This window comes from Aedes aegypti, chromosome 3, assembly GCF_002204515.2.
Source record: "Aedes aegypti strain LVP_AGWG chromosome 3, AaegL5.0 Primary Assembly, whole genome shotgun sequence".
Lineage (NCBI taxonomy): Eukaryota > Metazoa > Arthropoda > Insecta > Diptera > Culicidae > Aedes > Aedes aegypti.
This window is the reverse complement of record NC_035109.1, coordinates 221,379,321-221,401,958: the sequence shown is the minus strand read 5'-3', so window position 1 is coordinate 221,401,958 and position 22,638 is coordinate 221,379,321. Positions and strand designations below refer to the sequence as shown.

The 22,638-nt window shown below is 36.6% G+C and overlaps 2 protein-coding genes across 2 annotated transcripts; one reads left to right on the top strand and one right to left on the bottom strand.

The window, feature by feature from the left end:
- Positions 1-248: 248 nt before the first annotated feature.
- LOC5578189 lies at positions 249-21,542 on the top strand. The gene is made up of 3 exons (XM_001656781.2): positions 249-1,825; positions 1,888-2,081; positions 20,786-21,542. Exons 1-2 carry the CDS (start codon positions 431-433, stop codon positions 2,071-2,073), a joined length of 1,581 nt encoding a protein of 526 aa, XP_001656831.2. The 5' UTR covers positions 249-430; the 3' UTR covers positions 2,074-2,081; positions 20,786-21,542.
- LOC5578184 (H/ACA ribonucleoprotein complex subunit 2-like protein) lies at positions 21,487-22,396 on the bottom strand. The gene is made up of 3 exons (XM_001656778.2): positions 22,124-22,396; positions 21,988-22,060; positions 21,487-21,921 (listed from the first exon to the last, which is right to left on the bottom strand). The coding sequence occupies exons 1-3, from the start codon at positions 22,281-22,283 to the stop codon at positions 21,690-21,692; spliced, it is 465 nt and encodes a 154-aa protein (XP_001656828.1). The 5' UTR covers positions 22,284-22,396; the 3' UTR covers positions 21,487-21,689.
- Positions 22,397-22,638: the final 242 nt, after the last annotated feature.

Here is a 22,638-nt window from a genome sequence, read left to right as displayed (position 1 = left end):
TATATGTATATATAGAAAGCGTTGTAGAAGCTCTGGAGCTCCATATAGTAAAGAGAGGGATTAAAATATCGTAGATAAATTGTCATTTTAATATATAACTTTATTGCAAAATAAGACCCTCACCGACAATGCACTGGCGATGGTATGGACACAGTAGTATTGATGTGATACGGACGTTACCTACCACAGTCAATATAAAAAATTTTGTCGCACACTAATACAGATCATGCCTTTTTTCACGAACCATTCTCATTTAGGCACTTGTGGGTGGTGGTGGAAATGTAAACTTTTTTCGCAAAGCTATTGAATTTTCCTTGCGTAGGCTAGGTTGCGGGTCACCGACATCGCAATTAAAACTTTTAAATACTCGTGACAATGGTATTGTTAGTGCGTTAATCTGATTAGTTTGGTTCCGGAACGGTATCGGCCGATGTTCGACAGTGGCGGCGGTGAAAAAGTGTCCACCATGAGTGACCAGGACGATCCTCTGGCTCAGCCGCAGACAACACCTCGCAGCTCGCTCGGATCCGGTGTGCTATCATACAGCAACTCATCAATATCCCCATCAACCAGTTCTAGTAGTTCGCAAGGATCAGCCAAATCGGCCGTCAGTGAATGCCTCGGAGCATGGCTGAACTATCTACAGATCATGAACAATCTGTGCGCTGCCGGGTACCGATTAGCTCAGACAATAGCCGCATTGGAACCATGGGCTAACTTTGATCAATCATCGCAGACAGGTGGCAGCCAGCAGCAGCAACAACAATCGCAACAACAGCAACCTTTCATTCCCTCGCAGATTCCATCGCATATGGCCTTTCAGTTCATTACTGCTTGGGATGATCTGGCTCGCGCTTCGGTAGTCGCAACCAGTACAGTGAAATCTCATATTGTAAGTGTATTGCAGGACTTTAAAACGCAGCCTTCGAGTTCAGTTGACCAGGATAGTGAACTGCTACATATCAGGGAATACAATCAACTAATACTCCAGGATAATGCTCAAACCATGATAAATCTCCAGCACCAGTTCTGCGTTGCTTCGTGTGACTCATTTGCGCAACTTATGTGCTGCTATCAGTGTCAAACACAGGTGGGATTTCCCCATGATCCAGAATGTCCTATGGTTCAACACCCAATGTCTGCAGCGGCAACAATTGCCCGAAGCGATCAACGATCCCAAACTCCATCACCGCACTTTGGAATGAAAATGCAAGAAGCCCGACTGTACGATCGAGGATCAGTATCTACTCAAGGTTCGTCCGATCATGGAACTACAGCTTACGAGCAAACTCGCGGACCTTCGCCTCATGATATTCGGGGACCAAGCCCTATTCAAGGATATTTAGACAACATTAGAGGTCCATTGCCCAATCCAGGTCATCTCTCTGGGATGAAAGCACCGTTCTATCGAGGATCGAGAAGTCCTCTAAACTTTCCACTATTCACACTAAATGGTCAACGTCGGTGGTCTGAAGCAGCAGCTGGCGAAGTAAACTCGGAATCGGCTCTGGATGCCGAGAGCCAAATGCGTCGATGGTCGATGCCTTGGGAGGCCAAAGCGGACAAGTCGACCGTCCATTGGAACCAAACTCGAATAATGCCCATATCAAAACTTGCCGTGCCACAACAATCTGGCGGACAGAAGTCATCCACCGGAGATCGAAGCCAAAGCACAACGCCCGACTCAACGTGGCATTCATCGGTCACTAGCCAAGACGGATTGGTGGAAGCGATTCAGCTGCTCTCCTGTCGACCCATTTACCGCCTCCCACCGATGCCACCGCCCAGTATAGGTCCGCCGTTTGTCGAGGAACCTTGCAGCGGGGTAAGATATTCTGCACTAGAATACTTCGTTTGTGTAATGATAAACGAGTTTTTTTTTCCTAGGGTCCTCAGCAGCAGCTACCACAGCAGAACTACGCGGCGAATCCCGGTCTCTACGGAATATGGACGCAGCAAAACCCACCGAGTGCAATGCTTCGTCAGCAGTCCATGCAGGAACGGGGCGTACCACCTTTTATGCAGTACATTCGCGAACAGGAAGGCTCTCTCGATGAAAATCCTCCGGCTTAAAGTGTCAGGTGAATATGGTCAGATATTATTCAACAGGAAGGCAAAAAATCGGATGCGTTTAGAGAACATACTTAGCACCCTACATACGCATATTTCATGCTAAATGATCATTTTTGACATTTTCCGCACCCTGTTAGCAAGTTTGATTACACTGCGGAACACGTTTTTGTCTCTAGCACCAAAATATTGCTATTTACTTAATTAAGGGTTGCTGAATCCATCGTCGTTTTGAAAAATATCATTGCACGTCTAGTTTTTGAGATATTGGCTGATGAAAATGCAAATTTTAACTATATCAGTCAACTTGCATGCAAGTTTTCCAGCTTGTATGGCAATTTATTTGCTTAATTTGCCACAGAATTCAAACTTCATGTGTATAACAATAATTATTAGCAAAGTTTTTAATACTTTCGATGCTTAAAAGTTATTTTTTGTTGATTTAGGAAAGTATTGAATATCCCAATATAAGAGAAACGAAGGATTTTGTATGGGGACTGCAAGCATGTGGAAAAAAAAGGTTTTAATCTGAATTTTATCGTGGAATTTCAACCAAATTATATCTGAAATAAAACTTTAAGTCCTATTTTGCATGCTTGCTGGATTAAATCACAAAAACGATTGCTAAATCATACTTTAAATTTATTGTAAACATAAATTAAATTAGTGTTTTATACAACTTTAGCGACCTGTAGCAAAACATTGTGACGTGCATGATCACTAGAGTGATGCAAATTTTAAAATTTTGTCTCCCCTATGCTTAAACGATTTTCATTTACCATAATGAAAATCGTTTAAGCATAGGGGAGACAAAATTTTAAAATTTGCATCACTCTAATGATCATAGCATCCTCCCAAAGTTTAAAGTTATTTGGAAGAAATTTGACTGTGCACGCGCCATTTGAAGTTTATATGGAGATTACTATGGAAAACGCCAACTTTTTGTGTTCGACCCTCTATCTCGTCGTCATAATATTTTATGGAAAAGTGAACAAACTCTACTCATGTGAAAGCCTTTCAGCTACAACTTTGCCGAAGACCACATTTCGATGGGACGTCAGGATAAATTGTTATTCATAATCATAAAGTGGGTTTGCATTTTGCATGCTTAATCAACTGCTCGGCAGGTAACAGTGGTACTCTCAGCGGGAAGAATAGATCAAAGTAATCGAGGCTACTATGTTCTACAGCAAAAAAGCAGTGTTGCTCTGAAAGTAATTGAATGATCATCTCAACATGATTTAGACTTTGTTACCAATAATAGCAAATTATCCTTACGTTCAATCAAAATGTGGTCTTCGGCAAAGTTGTAGCTGGGAAGAATTCACACGAGAAGAGTGTATTAACACAGAGAAACAGACGTAACACTTAGAACAAATCGCGATCAAAATCATAGTCGCGAAAACATGTACGCCCAATGCTAAAAACACTGTAGTTGGCCGATGGACCAACAGGTGGCGGTAGTGTGTAAACGTCAAACACGAACAAAAGCAGCGCGATGGTCGATTGACCACCTTACCAGATATTCGAATCGATCGTTAAAAAGTTGGTCTATGGACAGCGATGAGAGTGTGACGTCTGTTTGTCTGTGGTATTAACTTTTCCATATATTATTATTACAAGCAGTTAGAGGACTGAACACAAAACGTTTGCCATTTCCATAGTAATTTTCATATACACTTCAAATGGCGTGTGCACAACCAAATTTCTTCCAAATCACTTCAAATTTTGGGAGAATGATTTTTATCATAATAGAGATCGTTTAAGCATAGGGGAGCAGAAACTTCAAAATTTGCATCAGTCTAATGGTCATTTCTGAGAACGGCATTAGATTCAGCGACCCCAAATCTACTAGAGACACATAATTTAATCTTTGAGACACGCAAAAATGTCTTTTTTGTTACGCTGTGTTAACTGATTATTCTAAATTTTTGAAAGAAACGTAAAAATCTGAACTGGCGATCTGGAGGACTGTAGCGATTGAATATCTCATAAATATGAACTTAAGAGACCGAATATGAACCAAAAAGAGAGCATACATTAATCATGAAAACATACTATCCAAGAGTTTTTACAAGATTTTTCAGAGAATGCTGTCAAATATTTCTTTATGTCATTGACATACCTCAAAAATTCCTCCGTGCAAGATATGTACGTTCAAGAATATAATCTGGATTCCTTAAAGGATAACCGGATTTGTCCCTTGAAACTGCAAAAGGTACCCAAGTTTGACAGATCGCAGTACACGTTTCACGGCATTCTAGATTTTGCACTATTATCATACGTACCATAAAATTTTGGGCAACTGTAAGGAACATGAAGGTCTTTGCTGATACTGTTAGATACATTTATCAGCTACAACTGTTTTCGTCTTTCGGATAACCCCAGAAATCACGCCAGGGATCCCACCATGAATTTCTTTAGGAATCTCTCCGAATATTCTCTTGATGGTTGGGTATAACCGGTATGCAAAGTTTTAGCAGAAAGGAATTTTATTGACTATCTTCAGGAAAGGCTTGAATATCAACGAAGTGAATATCAACAAGCAGCCAGGCTGCTGTCAGGCTAAAATTTTCATAAAAATGATCTGAGTATGCCTAGGAGTGCGCGATCATTACTTAGTCACGCTAAAAATTTTATATATTTTATGTTACACCTTTTGTTACATATACTTCTTACTACAGTACGGTCAGAAACTATCTGGTCCAGCCAATTTATTTAATTTATTGCCTGCATCAAATGTGCACCTTGAAATTGGTCTCCTTCAAGACAAGCAAACAAACAACGGTTAGCACTGGTGGAAAATATTTTTTTTTTTTTTTTTTTTTTTTTTTTTTTTTTTTTTTTTTTTTTTTTTTTGTATGGTATTCAGTTGGAGCTGCCTGACAGCTTCACTTGTCAAGGCTGAACCCTCGGTCTGGCTTTTGCCAAGTTTCCCCTCTACCAGGACCAATACTCAGACGGACTAGGCAATGGCGCCCACATGAACACTGTTTTTTATTAGTATTGTGACGTGGTAGTTTTTGAAAAGTACCCATATTCCTTTGCTTCTGAGAAAAAGAAGCATAGTGAAAATCAGCAGCTCCATCAGAATTTGTTATAGTAGTGTCATTACTAATACTGTCTATTCGAAATGGTTTTGAATAATTTGTCAATCAAGTGCTATTCTGATTACTTCTGTATTTTACGTAAGATTAGAGTTTTAAATGTCAATTGTCGTCAAGTCTTAACAAAATTAGGCTGTTTAGTAGTAGTTCTAGTTAATTTCTTTTTTATTGTTATAAGTATTAATTGGTCATTACGTTCATATATCCTTAAAGAAAAAAGTCACTTTTAGTCAAGTCATTTTTATAGTGAATATTTACGAGTAAAGTTACCTTAGACTTCTATTACAGCTCCTACAAGATTCACTTTTCGGTGGCAAATGCATTGCTTCACAACGCCTACTTTCTACTTATAAATTTTGCGAAAATGAAGCTGGAATTAGATTATTTATACCGTTGTTACAAAAGAGGTATTTCTTATTATGGCGATGTAAAAACCATATTAAAATAAGATTGTCGCCACTTATATCTACTCAGTGAATCTACTAGTCATTTTCCTCAGAGTAATATTCCCTACGTCGTATATGATAACGATGTATCTAGCTAGCTAATAGTAAGAGTGGCTACGGATCATTCTGGTTAGCAAAAGGCAAACTGAACGTCACCAATAGTATTAATGTCCACTTCGAATAGATTATTTATTTGAAATGGGCATCAATTCTATCAATGACGCAGAATGTCCGTTAGATCACATCCGAGATATTATTGCGTCTATGCCATATGAATTATGACGCGGCTTTAAGCAAAAAGTGCCAAAATGTGATACCACCACTACAGGTTACGCCTTTGGTTTCCATCATATGGGCTAATGGATTATGCCCTCCCATCGCGGCAAGGTCGCATAACCAAGGGGAGGGATTAGCACTGGTGGAAAATATTGTGTTCAAATTGAATAACTGAAGCATTTGTATCCGCACCCCTTAGGTTTTGATAAGTTGGCAATGTGAAGAATAGTTTTCCAAATTACACTTTAAAAAATAGCTGTTTTATCTTCGGTCAAAACTACTCCGGGCAAGGTGTTAACCTGAATAAAAAGATTTTACTGAAGAAAATCATTTTTTTTTTTTTTCAATGCTTGTAATATTCGAAGATATTAACATTAACTTCTGAGGGTATTTATCTTCAACTAATTTAACTTTTAAGCAATTATTGTACACAAATATCAATAAATTTCTGGGATTACACTAAAAACGATATGAAATTTTGTTTGTTAATATGAATTATGGAAAACAAAGGGTGTTAATCTTGCCCCGCCTATCCCTATTAATTTTTATTGGGAGATAATATTTTCCAAATGTTGTTGTTCGGATAATATACGGACACTTTGTAAGTCTCTAAAAAGAGGCCTGCTAAAAGCCCTGTCTGGCGTGTCCCCCTTTCTTGCGCAGTGACCAAATCGAAACGGGACTTAAATTTCGGGTTCAATTGACCGATTGGGAAAATTCTGCTGATTTGAACAGATATTTCTCCATAGTAAGCTAGAACTCCTCGATATACCGGTACTCTTCACAATTTGCCACTGTTTGGATTCTATTGAGGTACGATTCCTCTAAAGAAAAATCCCTGGAAAGTTTTTCAGGATTTCATACAAGCATTATTTTAGGAGTTATTCTCTCAGTTATTCCACTTTCCTCCCTAACCTTCAGTATTTTTTCTTACTTAAGCCTCCTGCATTTTAGAAAATTCCTTTAAAAAGAATCATCCCATCGAAGTGACCACAAAGAAGTATAAAAGTGTAATCCATTTTCACGGAATTTTATCGAATAATAATAAATCTTCGAGCTGTTTAGTAGAATACCTATAAGTAGATGAAAAACCGAATTTAGTACTATACCATTTAATTCCACTAGCGTTTGTATCTTTTGACAGATACGCGTATTTCGACCTCAACTGTAAGGCCGTCTTCAGTGTCGTGTACTAGACTCGACTTGTCTAGTACACGACACTGAAGACGGCCTTACAGTTGAGGTCGAAATACGCGTATCTGTCAAAAGATACAAACTCTAGTGGAATTAAATGGTATAGTACTAAATTCGGTTTTTCATCTACTTATTTATCGAATAACTTTGATACATTATTTTAGTTATTGCAAAAACGCCCAATGTTCAGGACTTTGAAAGTTCGTGGTGTTACATTTAACACAAATGTTCAGCATATTTAACGCTGTTGGGGACTAGACAATTTATTTTATTGAAATATAATAAAAATTACATTGAGTGTTTCCAATGGAAGGTCTCGAAAGACTCTTCATCCCTGCAAAAGGGAAGAATTTCAGAATAAATTTTCCGAAATTGTATTTCTTGAAGTATTTTTGGTGATATCCTTTTGGGAAGCATGCCCGAAGGAAACTTCCGAAGCAGTTCATAATACCTATATAATTTAAAGAAATCCCTTATTACTGCTCTGTTACTTGTCAAATTTCAAGGATCCTATATATACCGTCAAGCTACCATTCACCGTGCATTTAAGAAAAATTTGCACTTCAAAAAATTATATAACTTTTCCAAATAAATTTAAGCGTATTAGAATACCACTACATAGCGTGCATTTATGTAATAATTCAGGGAAAAATATAAAACTAGTAATGCAAAACAAAAAATTACTCAAAAATTATGTTCGAAAATGTCATGTTAAGGTCGCCTCGTACCGTTCTATGTCACCATTTACCGTGCACGCTGGTGCACCATTCACCGTGCGTATAGTTTTCGTCATGATTTGATTTTGTATCTTGAAGATACCTTATTGATGGAGCAACTATGTTGCTAGTAGTGTGCGCACTCATTTTTAAGAGTATTCAAATCTTCATTTACAATAAATACCATAAAAAGTTTAAAAATAGGCTAAATAATTATTTTTTCATTAAAATCGTTATAGGAGGTTTGACTGTATTGCCCAAACCATTCCATATGCACTCAAAAACTAAATATGAAGTAGTTTAATAACGACATAATAATAAATCTAATATTACCGAATAATTTCATGCTTTTTACACTAATGCACGGTAATAGGAACCATATATATTGAAAAGGATTCATTCACCGTGCATTTGGGTTTCAACTGAAGTACAATAAAAAAATCTAATTTGCATAAAATTTCATTGCTCATACGATGAAATACATCTTACTAATAGTATCCACAGCGGAAACTTGTTGAAATTTTGAAAAAAATCATAATCTATCGTTAAAATGAAAAATTCCTCCAGAGATTCTCCCATAAATTCCTCCCGGAATTTGATCAAAAATTATCAAAAGAATTGAGAAAATCTTTACATGGATTCGTTTTGAAAAACCTCTTCATGGATTCCTTTAGAGATCTCCCCCTAGGATTTCTCCAGTAATTTCTCCATGGCTTCCTCCAAGGATTATTCCTGAGATTCCTCCAGAAAAATCTCTACAGCAGGACTGGTAGCGGTTAGACAGCAAAATAATAGTGACTTTAGTGACCATAATGATCAAAATAGTGACCTAAAAGTGACTTAGAAACTACAAGTAGGGTAGAAGCACCAATTTAGGCCAGCGTAAGAGACAATATTTGTTTTAATAAACGGTGAATGTAGGCCACCAGAACCAGTTTCAGCTACATCTTTAACTTCGGTTCCTAAATTGTTCCCACATTGATTTCTTAAGAGAGTGACCAATTTGGAAATACCATGGCCAAATTAGGTGTGAAGAGGTAACAAATTTTAGGAAAATGAACTGATTTCATTGGTTATTGAATGAATATAGCTTTATTGTGTGAATGAAGTTTACTAAACAAAAAATGATTCACGCTTATTTGATTTGTAAAACAGTGTTTAATCCAATATGGCTACAATCAGCTCTAAGTCCAATACCGGTGCATCTACCCTATTAGTCATAAATATGACGAGAAATTAAAATACGTTCTATGTGTATATCACTCAAAAACATACAAAAAAAATAGAATCTCAAGCTAAACTTGTTGCAAAATTTCTGTCAAATTTAAAGCTTTTTTCCAAATGAACAAAACATTTCTCCAGAACACAATTGAGTATTGACAAACTTGAGACAAACCGAATTAGATGAATGTTGTGCATAAGTAATTAGGAAATGATTCCAAGCGTTTCAACTGAACGTTCCAATGAATGAATTATTGAAAACTATCATATCCCTTGGTGGTGACTGGGAACCTTACGTTTTATATGATCTACGGCATAGCAATTTCGCATTTTAGATTGTAAAGCAAACAGTAAACGAAACAGAGAATCACTGATTTTTCTAAAATTCATGAACATGTGGATTTGACGTTAGGGAAAAGCCACTGATATCACTATTGATTAATTTGATTGATAGATGATTAGATTGATTGATTGATATTGTCTAATAATTTTAGACAAGCATTTACACCTAAATCTGTTTTTGCACGGGTTTTTTTTTTACACGGCCGTGCAAAAAAAAAGTTTCCAAACATTTTTTTTCCACCAAAACCTTATTTTTGCATGAAACGTCAAGAAATGGTGTTACTTTTTTTGCACGGTTTTTCAAATTTTGAACTGAAAACTTTTTTTGCACGATACGCATCCCCCGTGCAAAAACAGAAACGGGTGTACTACAGGAACGTGTTGTTTTGTATAGGAACAGTTAATCGAAGTCGTGTAAAATACAGTATGAAGAACTATTCAGTGAAAAAATGGATAGCTCATTTGTTGGAATTTCTAATGTTATATGTGAAATGATTTCTTGCAAAATTAGTACCGTAAAACAGGGTGTCTTTGATAATGCGAGTAACTTTGATAGTGTATCATTACTAAAGAATATTAGTATGACACTTCATATAAAAGCTGTTTTCATTTGAATCGAGAACATTTAAGGTATTCGTATAAAAATGGAAACGACCCAAGTAACCACAAGCATTATATTATTGCATTAATTTGGTCGAAAGTCAACATTTTTTGCATTAATAATGTTATCATGCATTTATTCAATAAATGTCATGCAATGATGCATTTGATTAACATTGTAAATGCTTTGTAGCATTATTTTAATATAGCATTATGCTAAGCGTTTAGAGTGAATATACAGTTATGCTGCCATACAAGATTGCATAACCTCATTAAACGCACTCGAATCTGTAATAAATAAGTAAGACGATCGAGCACGTTCGCACTCGCTCATTACGTTTTGTGGGATATGGAAGAATAATAAAATGACTTTCTTTCATCTCGAACCCCCATTTCATGATCTAAGGATATATGTATTCAATCAGAATTGTTGTATTTTATCTATGAGACTCTTTTACTCATAAGGAGTGAGAAGAAATGTCGATCAATTTCTCTCCCTGAAATGTTTTTAATGCGATAGGGCTTTGTTTTGTGGGTTAAGTTCTGTTATTTCCTCTACGAGAAAGAATGATGATCAAATTCATTCTATTGATGTTTCATTTGGTGAGGAAAGGAAATCAATCGCCGAAGAGAATTCTTTCTATTCGCAATAACTGGGCGAATAGTAATGTTAACACACACAGTGGCTTCGATTATAAGGAACTCTTATCCTACCTTATTACATCAGCAGCTTTAGCACAGGACACCAATGCGCCAGGCATCCAGCACACCATCATCCTAGTTGTGGGTTCGAATCCTGATTCCAACAAAAAAAATCATTAAGCTGGTAAAGAAAACCATTGAAAGGTAGTCAATGGATTCATTGTTTTGTTTATTTTTAACGCAAGCCCTAAACATACATTGTTTTAAGCTAATATACATCATGAACCCTAAATATACAAACATAAATGCTTTAGTAGGGCTTGTGCATTAAAACTACTTTACCAAGTATTGCATTAATTTGGTTGTTGTGGTGCCCTTTCCCACTTTAATTATGCTTTATAAAGCTCTTAAAGGTTATGTCACCTCAAAACAAAATCTGATAGCACACTATAGAGCAAACATAAAGTATGCATATATAGCTTCGTGGTTACTTGGGGATTTTAGCATTTTCGAAACGCTTACAAACAATCTGTTCTACGATCACTATTTTATGTTGTTCTTGAATAGTTGGTCACTTATCTTTGACAGCCTAGTTATCATAGAATTTGAATATGGTGTCGAATCTCTTAGCGACAAGCATTTTCACAAACTGGGATCTTGTTTGTAATTTTTGTTATGTTGGAAATTTCCATATAACGTTAAACGCCTAGAGGTATGCAATGCCCTATAAATGTTACGTAATTTATTCAATTTTGTTCGATTTATGCTATATTATCAAAGTAATTACAGAACAGAAAACCGACTTTCGATTATATGTAAAATTATATATCCACTCAAAATAAATCTGTTGGCAATCTATCAACTCCAATTGATATCTAGGATGCCAGTACTTTTAAAAACATAAATTGTAGTTCTTTGAAACAGTATGGGGGTGGTCCATTAATTACGTAAGGGTTTATGGAGGGAGGGGGGGGTTGAAGATTTCTTACGCGCTATACAAATTATTTTTGGTTTTCATACAAAAAATCTTACCATGGGGGGAGGGGGGGGGTTGAAAACCCGCTAAAATTGTCTTACGTAATTAATGGACAGCCCCTATGTATAGGGTAGATGTACCAATAGTGGAGATACTAAGTACGATTGAACTTCATTTAAACGCCCAAATTCAAAATGCTCAATTAATGTACATGTTAATGTTGTAACGGGAAGTAACGACCATTGACTTAATGGGAAAAATGATTTCATCGCAGTAATCCACGGCATGTCAGTGAAAAATAATACCTCCACTATTGGCACACTGTTCCTTTAGTTGCGGTATATTTTTAATTTGTGTTCCTATAGTTGCGTTATCCGTTGTTTACTTATAGGAACGCTCTACCGCAACTATTGGTACAGGTAAGAACAGTGTTAGTAATTTTAGTGATATTTTATCAGTTTTTAAGCAATTTGAACGCTCTTTTCAACTAGTCCGTGTATCAACAAGCCAATACGTCGTTTGGCAGTGTCGGTTCTGTGGCTAATGTAATTAAATCAGTGATAACAGCACTACCGCAACTATAGGAACACCCACAAGTAAGGGAACAATTACCCTATATATTCAAGTTTCTGACAAACTCTTTGATTTTTTACTTGTTATTCTTAACCGTCTCTGGCATATCTTACAGGGAAGTTTTGATGAGGTTCTTTCAGAAAGCAGGTTGAGGATTCTTTCTATAGCAGAACATTATAATGTTTGATTTTGACGACAAGTCAGTAAAAAAACAACAACTACTGAATAGTCGGGTGAAATAGTCGGGGTCTGCGCTCTTGAGGCTTTTCAATTTTCAAACAGCTGTAATTAATTGAAAACAAAAAACAATATTCTGACATTTTGGAAACAAATACTTATTGATCTTATGTATAAGGAAAAAATATAAAAGCTTCACTAAGAAATGATTTGTATAGCAAATTTTTAATTTTTCTCAAGGGTGTTCTTGTTCCTAACTCTGCGCATTCATTTTTGCAATACTCCATATTCTGCGCATTTAGGTTCCTAACTCTGCGCACTCGATAAATTCTTTATAACAGTTGAAGTATTTTACTAAAAGCATTACTAGCATCTAAATTCCGAATTAATTTTCATTTTCTTGCTTCATACGGCTTTACGTCCCCAGTGGAGCGTGGAATGTCTCTAACACAAGTTTACTAAGTGAAGTGAATTTTATCTATAATTCAATTGAATGCCATTAAGTGCAACTCTCAAAACAATCGAAATCATCATATGTTTTCCAAAACATCTATTTAACTTAGTTTTCTAAAATCTAAACCAACGATTAAACCTCGATGTTCCATTACTCGATATTGACTCATGAAACTATACAAAATATCAAAATATTTTTTTGCATGGTTAGGGAGCATTCAAAAATTACGTCCGTTGTCCAGGGGAGGAGGAGTATACGAAAATGTGACAATGCATTCATTAGGTACTGTAAAATCGCGACAAGGGATTGAGGGGACGGAGTGTAGAAATCCTTAAAATATGATGGACGTCATTTTTTGATCTTCCCTTACTATGATGGTCCCCTCAAACAATTTTCCGAAGCATTTCTATTCCATATCTCGATGGTGTCGACAAGTCGATGGTTCCCTTCAATATCGACATCTGGAGGGTTGATTGTATGTTGAAAATAACGTTTTATACCTGCTGCGCATAGTATTTTATTTTATTGATGTACAAGGGGGTCAGGGGCCAAGTCTCCAGCATAAGTTTGAAAACTCACACCGTCCATAATACACCGAGGGGGTTTTGGAGTTTGGGAAGTAGGCAACGCAACATCTTTGACCAGAAGGTTCTTTAAGTTTTGCTTCTACTCTTGACTTCCAATACACGTATGAATGATGCAAAGCCAAAAGAACATGAATCAGTCATACATATAGCGGTAGTGAAGTGTTTTGCCTAAGGATATGGGAAAGGAGGGATTTTGGGTGGTGTTTTGTAAATAGCTCTGTGGAACAAGTTTGTTATTAGTTAAAAATTTAGTTAATCTGATTCACCTTGCAATCAGTAATAAGAATATTTACAAAAAAACATGATACTTAACTTTTCTTGGCCAATACGCTGCCATGTCTTTCCTCTCCAATGGATTTTTCCTCGTTGTAATGGCGGGTTAGATATGAAAACAAGGATAAAGAGAGAAGAAATGTTAGTGATTGTTACATGCTTTATTGCTGTATTGGCCTACAATGAAATCATAGAAAATTCGCTCTTTGGATTCCCATGATAACAATCCCCATGCAGCTTACGAGAAACTCCATGGCAATGATCACTGTACGCCATGTGCGGCATTCAGGACATCTCAACAATACTGAGGACGAACAACAAAAAATGAATCTAAAAGAGCGAAAACCTCAATGATTCAATGTAGGATAATTCAGCTTTAATGCATGTGAGAAGTTCTTGGTGATATTCTCACAACGGCCATTCAGAATGGTTCGACGGATGTAGATAAAAGATCATTATGATAAAATTAACGCGACGACATGTTAGTGAACTCAGAACGATTATTGTATCTGCAACTGTTAATTTCGATAGTTAAACTTAGGGTCGGTTATTGTATATAACTTTTAAGATAAGCAGGAGTAAAGCACGAACGCGAAGTAATGACCTTCCATCCCATCTTCAAGTGCTCCCCACAAGCACAACACTTCATTCTGGCACTTTAGAACGTCCATGTTGTAACTTGTTCACACAAGAAATCTGCCTCGACCGAGTTGGCAGAACGCGCCCATACCCCTTTCTGAACCAAAGGACAGGGACGTTTTATACCTGCTGCGCATAGTAAGGAACATAGTTGAAAAATGGTTCCTTACTATGCGCACTTAAGAAGAATAAGAAAATGAAGAGAAAATAAGTTGCACTTCACCAGTGATGATTGCTCGATAAATAAACAGGTGACTACGTACTAAAAATCTGAAATATATTCTCTTTAATTTGCTTAAAATGACTTAAGTGATGAGGTACTCCCTTAGCATTTTTGCTAACGGGCAGTCAATTTGGACGTTTTTCAATATTTTTAAAGCCTTTTTTTATTATTAAAGTAATAAACGTAAGTTTGTCAAGAAAATTCTTCGCGTACTTTTTTATTACTATTGTAGCAATACATGAAAAATAAATTTTGAACAAAAATGTAAGTATTCTACCAGATTGTGGTGGATTTTGGTGAAAGTGCGCAGAATTAGGAGCTGCGCAGAGTTAGGGGCCTTCACGGTAGTTGTTTTTACTGACTTTTCGGCCTGTTCGGCAATGTTGCAAAATTGGGTCTGACAGCTACCGTAGCTCAGTAAAAAGTAAAAATTATTACTGAACCTCAGAAGTTTTTAATCAAAAAGCTGAAAGGTATTTTTTTATGATTTACAATTCGTACCCAGTATAAAAAATACCGAACAAGCAAATCGTAATTGAGTGTGTACTGTGGAAAATTAATTAATAATTTATTCACCAGTAGGTAAATTCCGGCGAACAATATCTTCGAAGAGAAAAAAAAATTCTTCCATTACTCACCAGCAAGAACTTTTTTTCTGCGTAGAAAATACGCGCCGGAATTCGCCTACAGGTCTGTCAGATATTGGTTCTGGTTTTTGCCAAAATTTATTAAAATATTTCGGCTAAAAAATCATCTCAAAGCCGCTCTCTCAGTTTTGCAATAATCTTGTCCAAAACATTTTCCAGATTTTTTTAAAAATACTCCGTTGGAAATGTTTATAGAATATTTACCTGAATTCCTCCAGAATATTGGCCAGGAGTCTTTCTTGACGCTTTGATTTCCAAATCATGCTATATTTGTCTTTGTATTTGTAATAACAGATAACTATTTCTTAACAACTACCGAAAAGCTAAACATTACATATAATTTGCAATTGAATTAGATGGACAAATTGATGTGAAGATTTGCGAAAAAGTTACACGTCTGCGCAATATTTATGATAAAACATAATCCAAACTTCTAATAGAATTATTTGTTGATGGACTATGTGCACTTGGTCCACTCTGACTGAACTAAAGGCCAACGTTCTGTGACTTGGTTCACTCTAACTGAACAATTTCTAGGAAAACAACAATCATTTAAATACTTGTTTTTAATTATGAATCGTGGTTTGCGGCTAACCAGCCGAGTGAAAGTTTAACAACTACCGAAAGCTAAACATTACATATATTTTGCAATTGGATTAAATGGACAAATTGATGTGAAGTTTTGCGAAAAAGTTACACGTCTTCTCAGTGAGAATCGAACTCACGACTCTCTGATCTCTAGTTAGGGCGCGTTACCACTACACCATGAGAGGACTCATGAACGCAGAAGTTAACCTGAATTCGATTTCAGCTCAATAATCACGTGGTACTCTTTCGCAAAGTGCACCTCTTTCGGAAGAATTAGATGCCCATCCAAACACAACGCTTTCTATATATATCCAATGCCTAGCCCGAGAGCGCATTATTTTTTAGGTATAGGAATAGCACACTACACTAGCCAGCAACTGCGCTGGCTGAGGTTTCTATTGTGTGGGCTTCCAATGGGTCGCGACGTTCTCAAACGACCGGTTACGGAACATGAGTTTAAATTATATGTAATGTTTAGCTTTTCGGTAGTTGTTAAACTTCCACTCGGCTGGTTAGCCGTAAACCACGATTCATAATTAAAAACAAGTATTTATCGAGCAACGGACTCATGTTCCGTAACCGGTCGTTTGAGAACGTCGCGACCCATTGGAAGCCCACACAATCACGGTGTCTCTGGTAGGAAACATTAATATAAAAAAATCAGTATCGATGAAACACCCACCAAATGAAAGCTTAGGCTTTCCCCTTTCATTTGAGACCGGTTTGAAAATGTTCTATCGGGGGGTTCTGAACATTTTTTTTTTATTTTAGTGAGAGATACGTACCATAGGTGATCTTCTTCCACCAATAGTATGATACAATGAATCGCTTGTACCATATGATGACAACTCAATAGAACCGTAGAAGGCCATGACAAATATTTCTGGACAAACATTTGAAAAGGGCTGGAGAGATCTTGAGCCTTTTTTCAGAAACGTTGCTGTTTAGCCCTTTTTAGCTCGCCAATGCAAACTAACACCACTATCAGAAAGATTAGTGTTAGCTCTTCCTGATAGTAGTATTGGTAAGCGTGATCGAGTTGAATTGGGCTTAACAGCGTCTTACAAAGACATTGTTTACCTATGTCGATGTGCCCTTTTTAAATGTTTGTTCAGATTTCCATAAAATAAGCTTGTTTTTGTTTTGGCAGTGTTGCTGTTCAGTTGATTATAAATTCAGTAAATAGTAAAATTGTTTTTCTTATTAAAAATTTATTCATTTATACACAACAAAAATGGTTGTGAATAGTATTTAAAGTTTTGAATAAAAAAAAATGTTTAGAGATTTTAAAGATTTCCAATAAATAACCATTATTTAGATTCAGTTGTATGCTACCGTCTTAAAATTCAAATATATTTTCATAAGATTTTGCTTTTTACGATTAGTAATAACCAAAGCGTTTGAAAACATTTACTCATGGATCATTACATTACCAATGGTTTCACAGATTGCAAAAAACAACTAAATTGGCATCAATGGTAGGGAAATCGGCGCTGCGTTATAACGCTTCATTGCTTAATTTGTCGCGGTCTAAGGTGGTATAGTGAAAAATTGGTGCTTGTGTCGCGTGATAAATTTATAAATTCATTGTTTTGGGTCAACATTTTGGTTTGCTGATTAGAGGTATGCCTGTTAATAATTACAATAAATATACCCCAATTTCACACCTAATAATAAATATATATATTTACACTACACTCTGTCAGGAGACCTGATACATGAAACCGTAAAGCCATGAAGACAATCGTTCGAAGATTTGCGTATTGTGTTTAAAGAATTTGTGTCTGCAATCGTTATTATTATTGAACAGCACATTCTTCACGACATCAGGATTACAGTCTGGTATTGTCCTATAAAAATATATCGAGCTTGCACTTTTATTCGTTCAGTAACCAGTTCAAACTTTTGAATATAGCACTGTATAAATATAAATACAATTTAAAACCTACCACTCGAAGCATGTAATGATGTGAGAACAACAATCTCACCAAAACTAAAGGGAAAACGTGGTAGACACAGTAATGCAAAAAGTAAATGCCAATTGAATTGGTTAGTTGTCGAATCTACACGGTTTACCACCCAACTGAAAATCTTATTCAACATCTGTGCAACCTAAAAAACCCATTTGCTCGCTGATGACTTGTTTTTGATTAAAAAAAATTGATTTGAGCACCAGATGAGCGTTGCAGTTGAGCAGCTGTCTAAGGGGTTTGGATGTTGCAATCGCCCCAAACATCACTTTCAAAATCAGCAGACCTAACCAATCAGTTCAAGTTCAACATTGGCAAAGAAAGCTCTCAGTTAATAACAGTGGAAGTGCTCATAAGAACACTAAGCTGAGAAACAGGCTCTGTCCCAGTGAGGACGTTGATGCCAAGAAAAAGAACGTTCAGGGGTTAGTTGATTATGTGACGTCCAAAAAAAGGGAGTTAGCCTGGGCAGTTCGATCTGCAAGCGATGGAGAAGGGTCCTTTAATCATTTACCCTGTCGATTATCGAGCATAATTCTGACGTCATCGGGACTCAAGGCCGATGTAAGGATACTGGCGTAAAAATACTGTTGCTGTTTGCTGTTGCTTCTGGCGTTCCAGAAAAATATGGCAATATTGAGAAAATGTGGAAGACACTGTTGCTTTTGATAATTTTAGGTGCTCCATTGCTGGAGATTTGAAAATCGTCAATCTGTTTTTCGTAATAATGGGAGATAGTTCAACATTTCCTTGTCCATACTGTACCACACAAAAAAGATTTATCCAATTTAGCTGGTCATCCACGAATACTTGGTCACATACGCGTCCGCGAAATGGAAAAGTCTCGGCTCGGACCATAAACTGGCGAAGCAGTTCTTCAATTGTATTTACTATCCACTGCTCCAAATTGATCCAAATAATGTCGAGGAATGGATAAGCATCAGCAGTTTGATTGTGTGATTCATAAAGATGACCTTAAAATAATTCTTTTATCACAGTTGAGGATCATCAGTTGCCAACGCCACAACAAAAGTGGATTCACCAGATGAAACTGTCAGAAGCTTTCGAAAAATCGGCATGTTTTGGAAGTGTAATGGGATCTAAGTTTGCTAACAATTGTAATTTATCGTACTGTTCTGTAAATTATCTCTTTTAAATGAAAAATTGTGTTTCAGGCGCTTGATCATTCTGATCAGGTACATAAAATTTGTTTTCAAACGAGTCTGGATGATGATTTTGCAGAAAAGTTGAGAACTTCTCAAAAACGTGGATTGCTTACCCAATAGCTCGAAGTTCCATATTTCCGCAATCATATCCCGGAGTTTTGTGAAATCACAGGAAGTGGTTTGAGCAAATACGGGAAACAAGCCAGTGAAACCGTGCATTTCGATTTTCAAGTTGCTTGGAATCATGTTAAGGTTCCGGAGAACTCCGAAGCATATGATCGACAGCTTCTTTGAGCTGTAGTAATGTACAATAGTGAGCATTTGTAAGCCGTATTATCCGTATTTACTTTATCGATATGTCGTGTATATAATTGATTTAAATAGAATGGTAAAATACTAAATCTAAATCCTTTTTATTAATTGGTTAACTATTCGTAGTACAATTTCTCATGGCTACCTAGATAGGGGAAGGCGGGGCAGTATGGTCATACGGGGTAAAATGGGCCACCTTTCATTTGAGCTTCAAACACAGATTTTGATCTTGATAACCTTAGGACCTTATAAAGTATGCTTCAATTAGTCACCACCGTGAAAACTACGCAAAAATCTGATTTTGAACTTCATATATCGATAAAAATCTGAAACGTTGATGCTACTACGAAAATCTTATAAGATTTTGAATGTAAAAATAAGCTTTGCATAAAGTTTTGTTTATTGACTTCAATTTTTTTCACAGCAGTTCGTTCTTCCATTATTTATAGGCATTATGTGCACGAAATTGTACAGATTCTAAAATAAATTTTCAATAAAACATAATTTATATGAAACATCTAGGAACGGGGCAATATGGTCATAGCCGGTCAAAGCTATCTTATCACAAAAATAGATAACCAAAAATGGCATGTCATTTTAGCAGTTTTATTGCAATATTGTTATCGCGCGTGATTTCAATTAAAACTAGAATTTTTAACTTGTTAAACTTGTTTGAACGACTATGTTTGAAAACTGAAGCTCTTAGAACCATGATTTATTGAACTGTCAGCAAAACATACCTTTTCATGATTCAAATCAGACTTCAATCCAGTTTTTGTACTAAACTCTATCATACATTATTGTCTTTTTCTAAATTAAGCCTTGCAAACGGTTTTCCAATTAAAATAATAATATTTAGTATGGTGGCTCATATTGCCCCGTAGGGGGGACCATTTCGCCCCGTATAGTGTAGAGTCACACTCAAAATAGTGTTTTTCAAAAAGGTTCCCAAAAAAATTCTAAGTAATCTTTTTACAAAAATACAAATGTGATATAAAAAGAGATACTTCAAACTACAAATTAAGCTTATGGATCCATTAAATTGTATTATGTTTCTATGCTTTTCAAGAACTTTTGCTTAGGTGGACCATACTGCCCCTATTGACCCTAAGCATGAAAGAAAATGACTGTGTGAACCACAATTAAGAAATCAGTACTGAAAAAACGGCATTGTACTGTTTTGAAAAAAAATGTTCAGGACCCCCCGATAGAACATTTCCAAACAGGTCTCAAATGAAAGGGGAAAGCCTAAGCTTTCATTTGGTGGATGTTTTAGCGATACTGATTTTTTTATATTAATGTTGTTCTACCAGAGACACCGTGCAATAGAAACCTCAGCCAGCGCAGACCATACTTGCAAAAATTCAAGGTTCCATTTCATATGAAGCTGAAAATAAACTTAAATCGGTTCAAACATTGCATTTTAAGAGCGCTTCAAAGTCATGGGTCATTTTTGACCCATAATGCATAGTGTGCCACTTTTTTGTAGTGCCACTGCTAGAGTTCGCTGTAAGTTTCTTTTAGCACGAAAATGTTCGTTTTCAGAATGTCAGTTTTATATATTTTTTATCTCTTTAAAATTACAGCACCTTTACCGAAGCGATTGGACAAAAATGACCCCAATGCACAAGGAAGGTTAAAGAATCTCTTAAGGAATTCCAATGGATTCATGTAGAGCTATATCTTGACCAAACTTTCAAAGGGAATCCAGGGACAATCCGGAGACGATCGCGAATGTCCCCCGCTTCATAAATACAAACCGCGATACTCAAGCTCATTACCATACCGGGAACAGGAATCATCTCATATATCGATCCATCACCATCGCATTGATATGTCTCTCTAATTTACATTTTCATCAGACATATTTGATAGGAAAAATAATAAACATTACTTGCCTAGTCTAGGAAGTTCTCGCTATCAAAATAGCTAATAGTCTTAAGTAAATGTCATTGTCTTTAAATGTAAATATGTCAATCTAAATTATTCGCAATGTCCATTTCAAAAATCTTGTTTCCTTGTTAGATAGATGTATCGAAATTATGTTTTCAAAAGGAATGTTTGTGTAATGTATTGCTGTAGTACCAAAGAAAAGCACAAATCCTAATGTATCGTAAAGATCTGATAAGAACTATAAAAAAAGAAAAACCTCTAGGCAAATTCACTGTTGTTAATCTTCATTCCCGGTAATTATTTCAAAGTTAGGTAACGAAAAGTTGTTGAATGTTGTATAAGTGAAGTCAAGCCTAGTCGTCAGGAATTTCGGTAGCTTAAGAAACACATTTTGTATGATGAAATCGATGTTCTCGCAATAAAAAGTTTGGTTCACGGATTTTACGTTAATTCAAGTTTGTTTCATTGTATTGAACTCATTATTTCATTAAAATAGTCCTTCCAAACGTTTGGCGTTTGCGTTCGTTCGGTAGATTTCAAAGAGGGGTTTATCAAGTGATATAAACTATTGCCTTACCAACTATGTTCCGCTGCTTTCTACGAAGGAATGGGCAGCGTGGACAGTTCCGTCTTCAGCTTATCGTACAGATCCTGATACTCGGGGTGTTCCCTTATCAACATAGCCACCGTTCCTCGCTTGACTCCCATGGCAGCTCCGAGGTCCTTCCGGCTCGGGGTGTAGCAGTAAGGTATGTTACGTTCCTCACAGACGGCAGGCAAGTGGCACATAATTTCCACCGGGGTCACATCACCAGCGAAAACCACCAAGCTAAAAAGGTAAAGAAGTGCTGTTAGGAACTTCCGGCAATCGAAACAGTTGCGATAGGAAACTTACCCGGATTCACCCTTGCGGAGACGGACCTGAACGTCTTTCAGCCCATTACGGAGATACGTTTTGTGCTTAGCCGCTGCAAAGAACGTACAAAAATTCAATTAATCATTCAACCATTTCCAACCAAATTCCGCATTACCTTTTTCGATCAGCTTGTGAATTTTCTTGGTCAGCTTTTTGGACGCCATCGGCTGGGAGATCGCGTTCACATTCCGTAATTTCTCGTCGTAGGTGTCCTCTTCCTTCACGACGGTAGTGTCCAAGTCGGTGTCTGGCTTTTCCTGTTTGATCTTACCCATTTTTTATGGTAAATGCGTTGAAATTGTATGAAAATGAAACTTTTTGTAGGAACTATGCGTCCAGCACGTGTTTTTCGTTGAGCAAAACAAACCACATTGGTCGACGGTCGACGGCAATGTTTTCATCACGCCGAGGGGATGAGCGGTAAATCCGACATTGAATTGAATCTGAGCTACTTTTGTCCAACATTGGACCAATATTGGGTTTATGGTCGAATAGTAACTTTATTTACTACATATTGCCATAAGTTCAGTCACAGGGGTGGACTAATCCAAATATTTAATTTTTTATGTTGGCAGTTTCGATTTATGGTAGAGAAGGGTACAATGAGCCCCTGTACCTGCCACAAAGTCA

Excerpts from the sequence above, each read along its gene's own strand:
- LOC5578189 (XM_001656781.2), top strand. The coding sequence starts at position 431 with ATGTTCGACAGTGGCGGCGGTGAAAAAGTGTCCACCATGAGTGACCAG. Across the intron at positions 1,826-1,887 it reads TCGAGGAACCTTGCAGCGGG|GGTCCTCAGCAGCAGCTACC; the intron begins GTAAGATATTCT and ends TTTTTTTCCTAG.
- LOC5578184 (XM_001656778.2), bottom strand. The coding sequence starts at position 22,283 with ATGGGTAAGATCAAACAGGAAAAGCCAGACACCGACTTGGACACTACC. Across the intron at positions 22,061-22,123 it reads TCACAAGCTGATCGAAAAAG|CGGCTAAGCACAAAACGTAT; the intron begins GTAATGCGGAAT and ends CGTTCTTTGCAG. Across the intron at positions 21,922-21,987 it reads CTCCGCAAGGGTGAATCCGG|CTTGGTGGTTTTCGCTGGTG; the intron begins GTAAGTTTCCTA and ends TTACCTTTTTAG.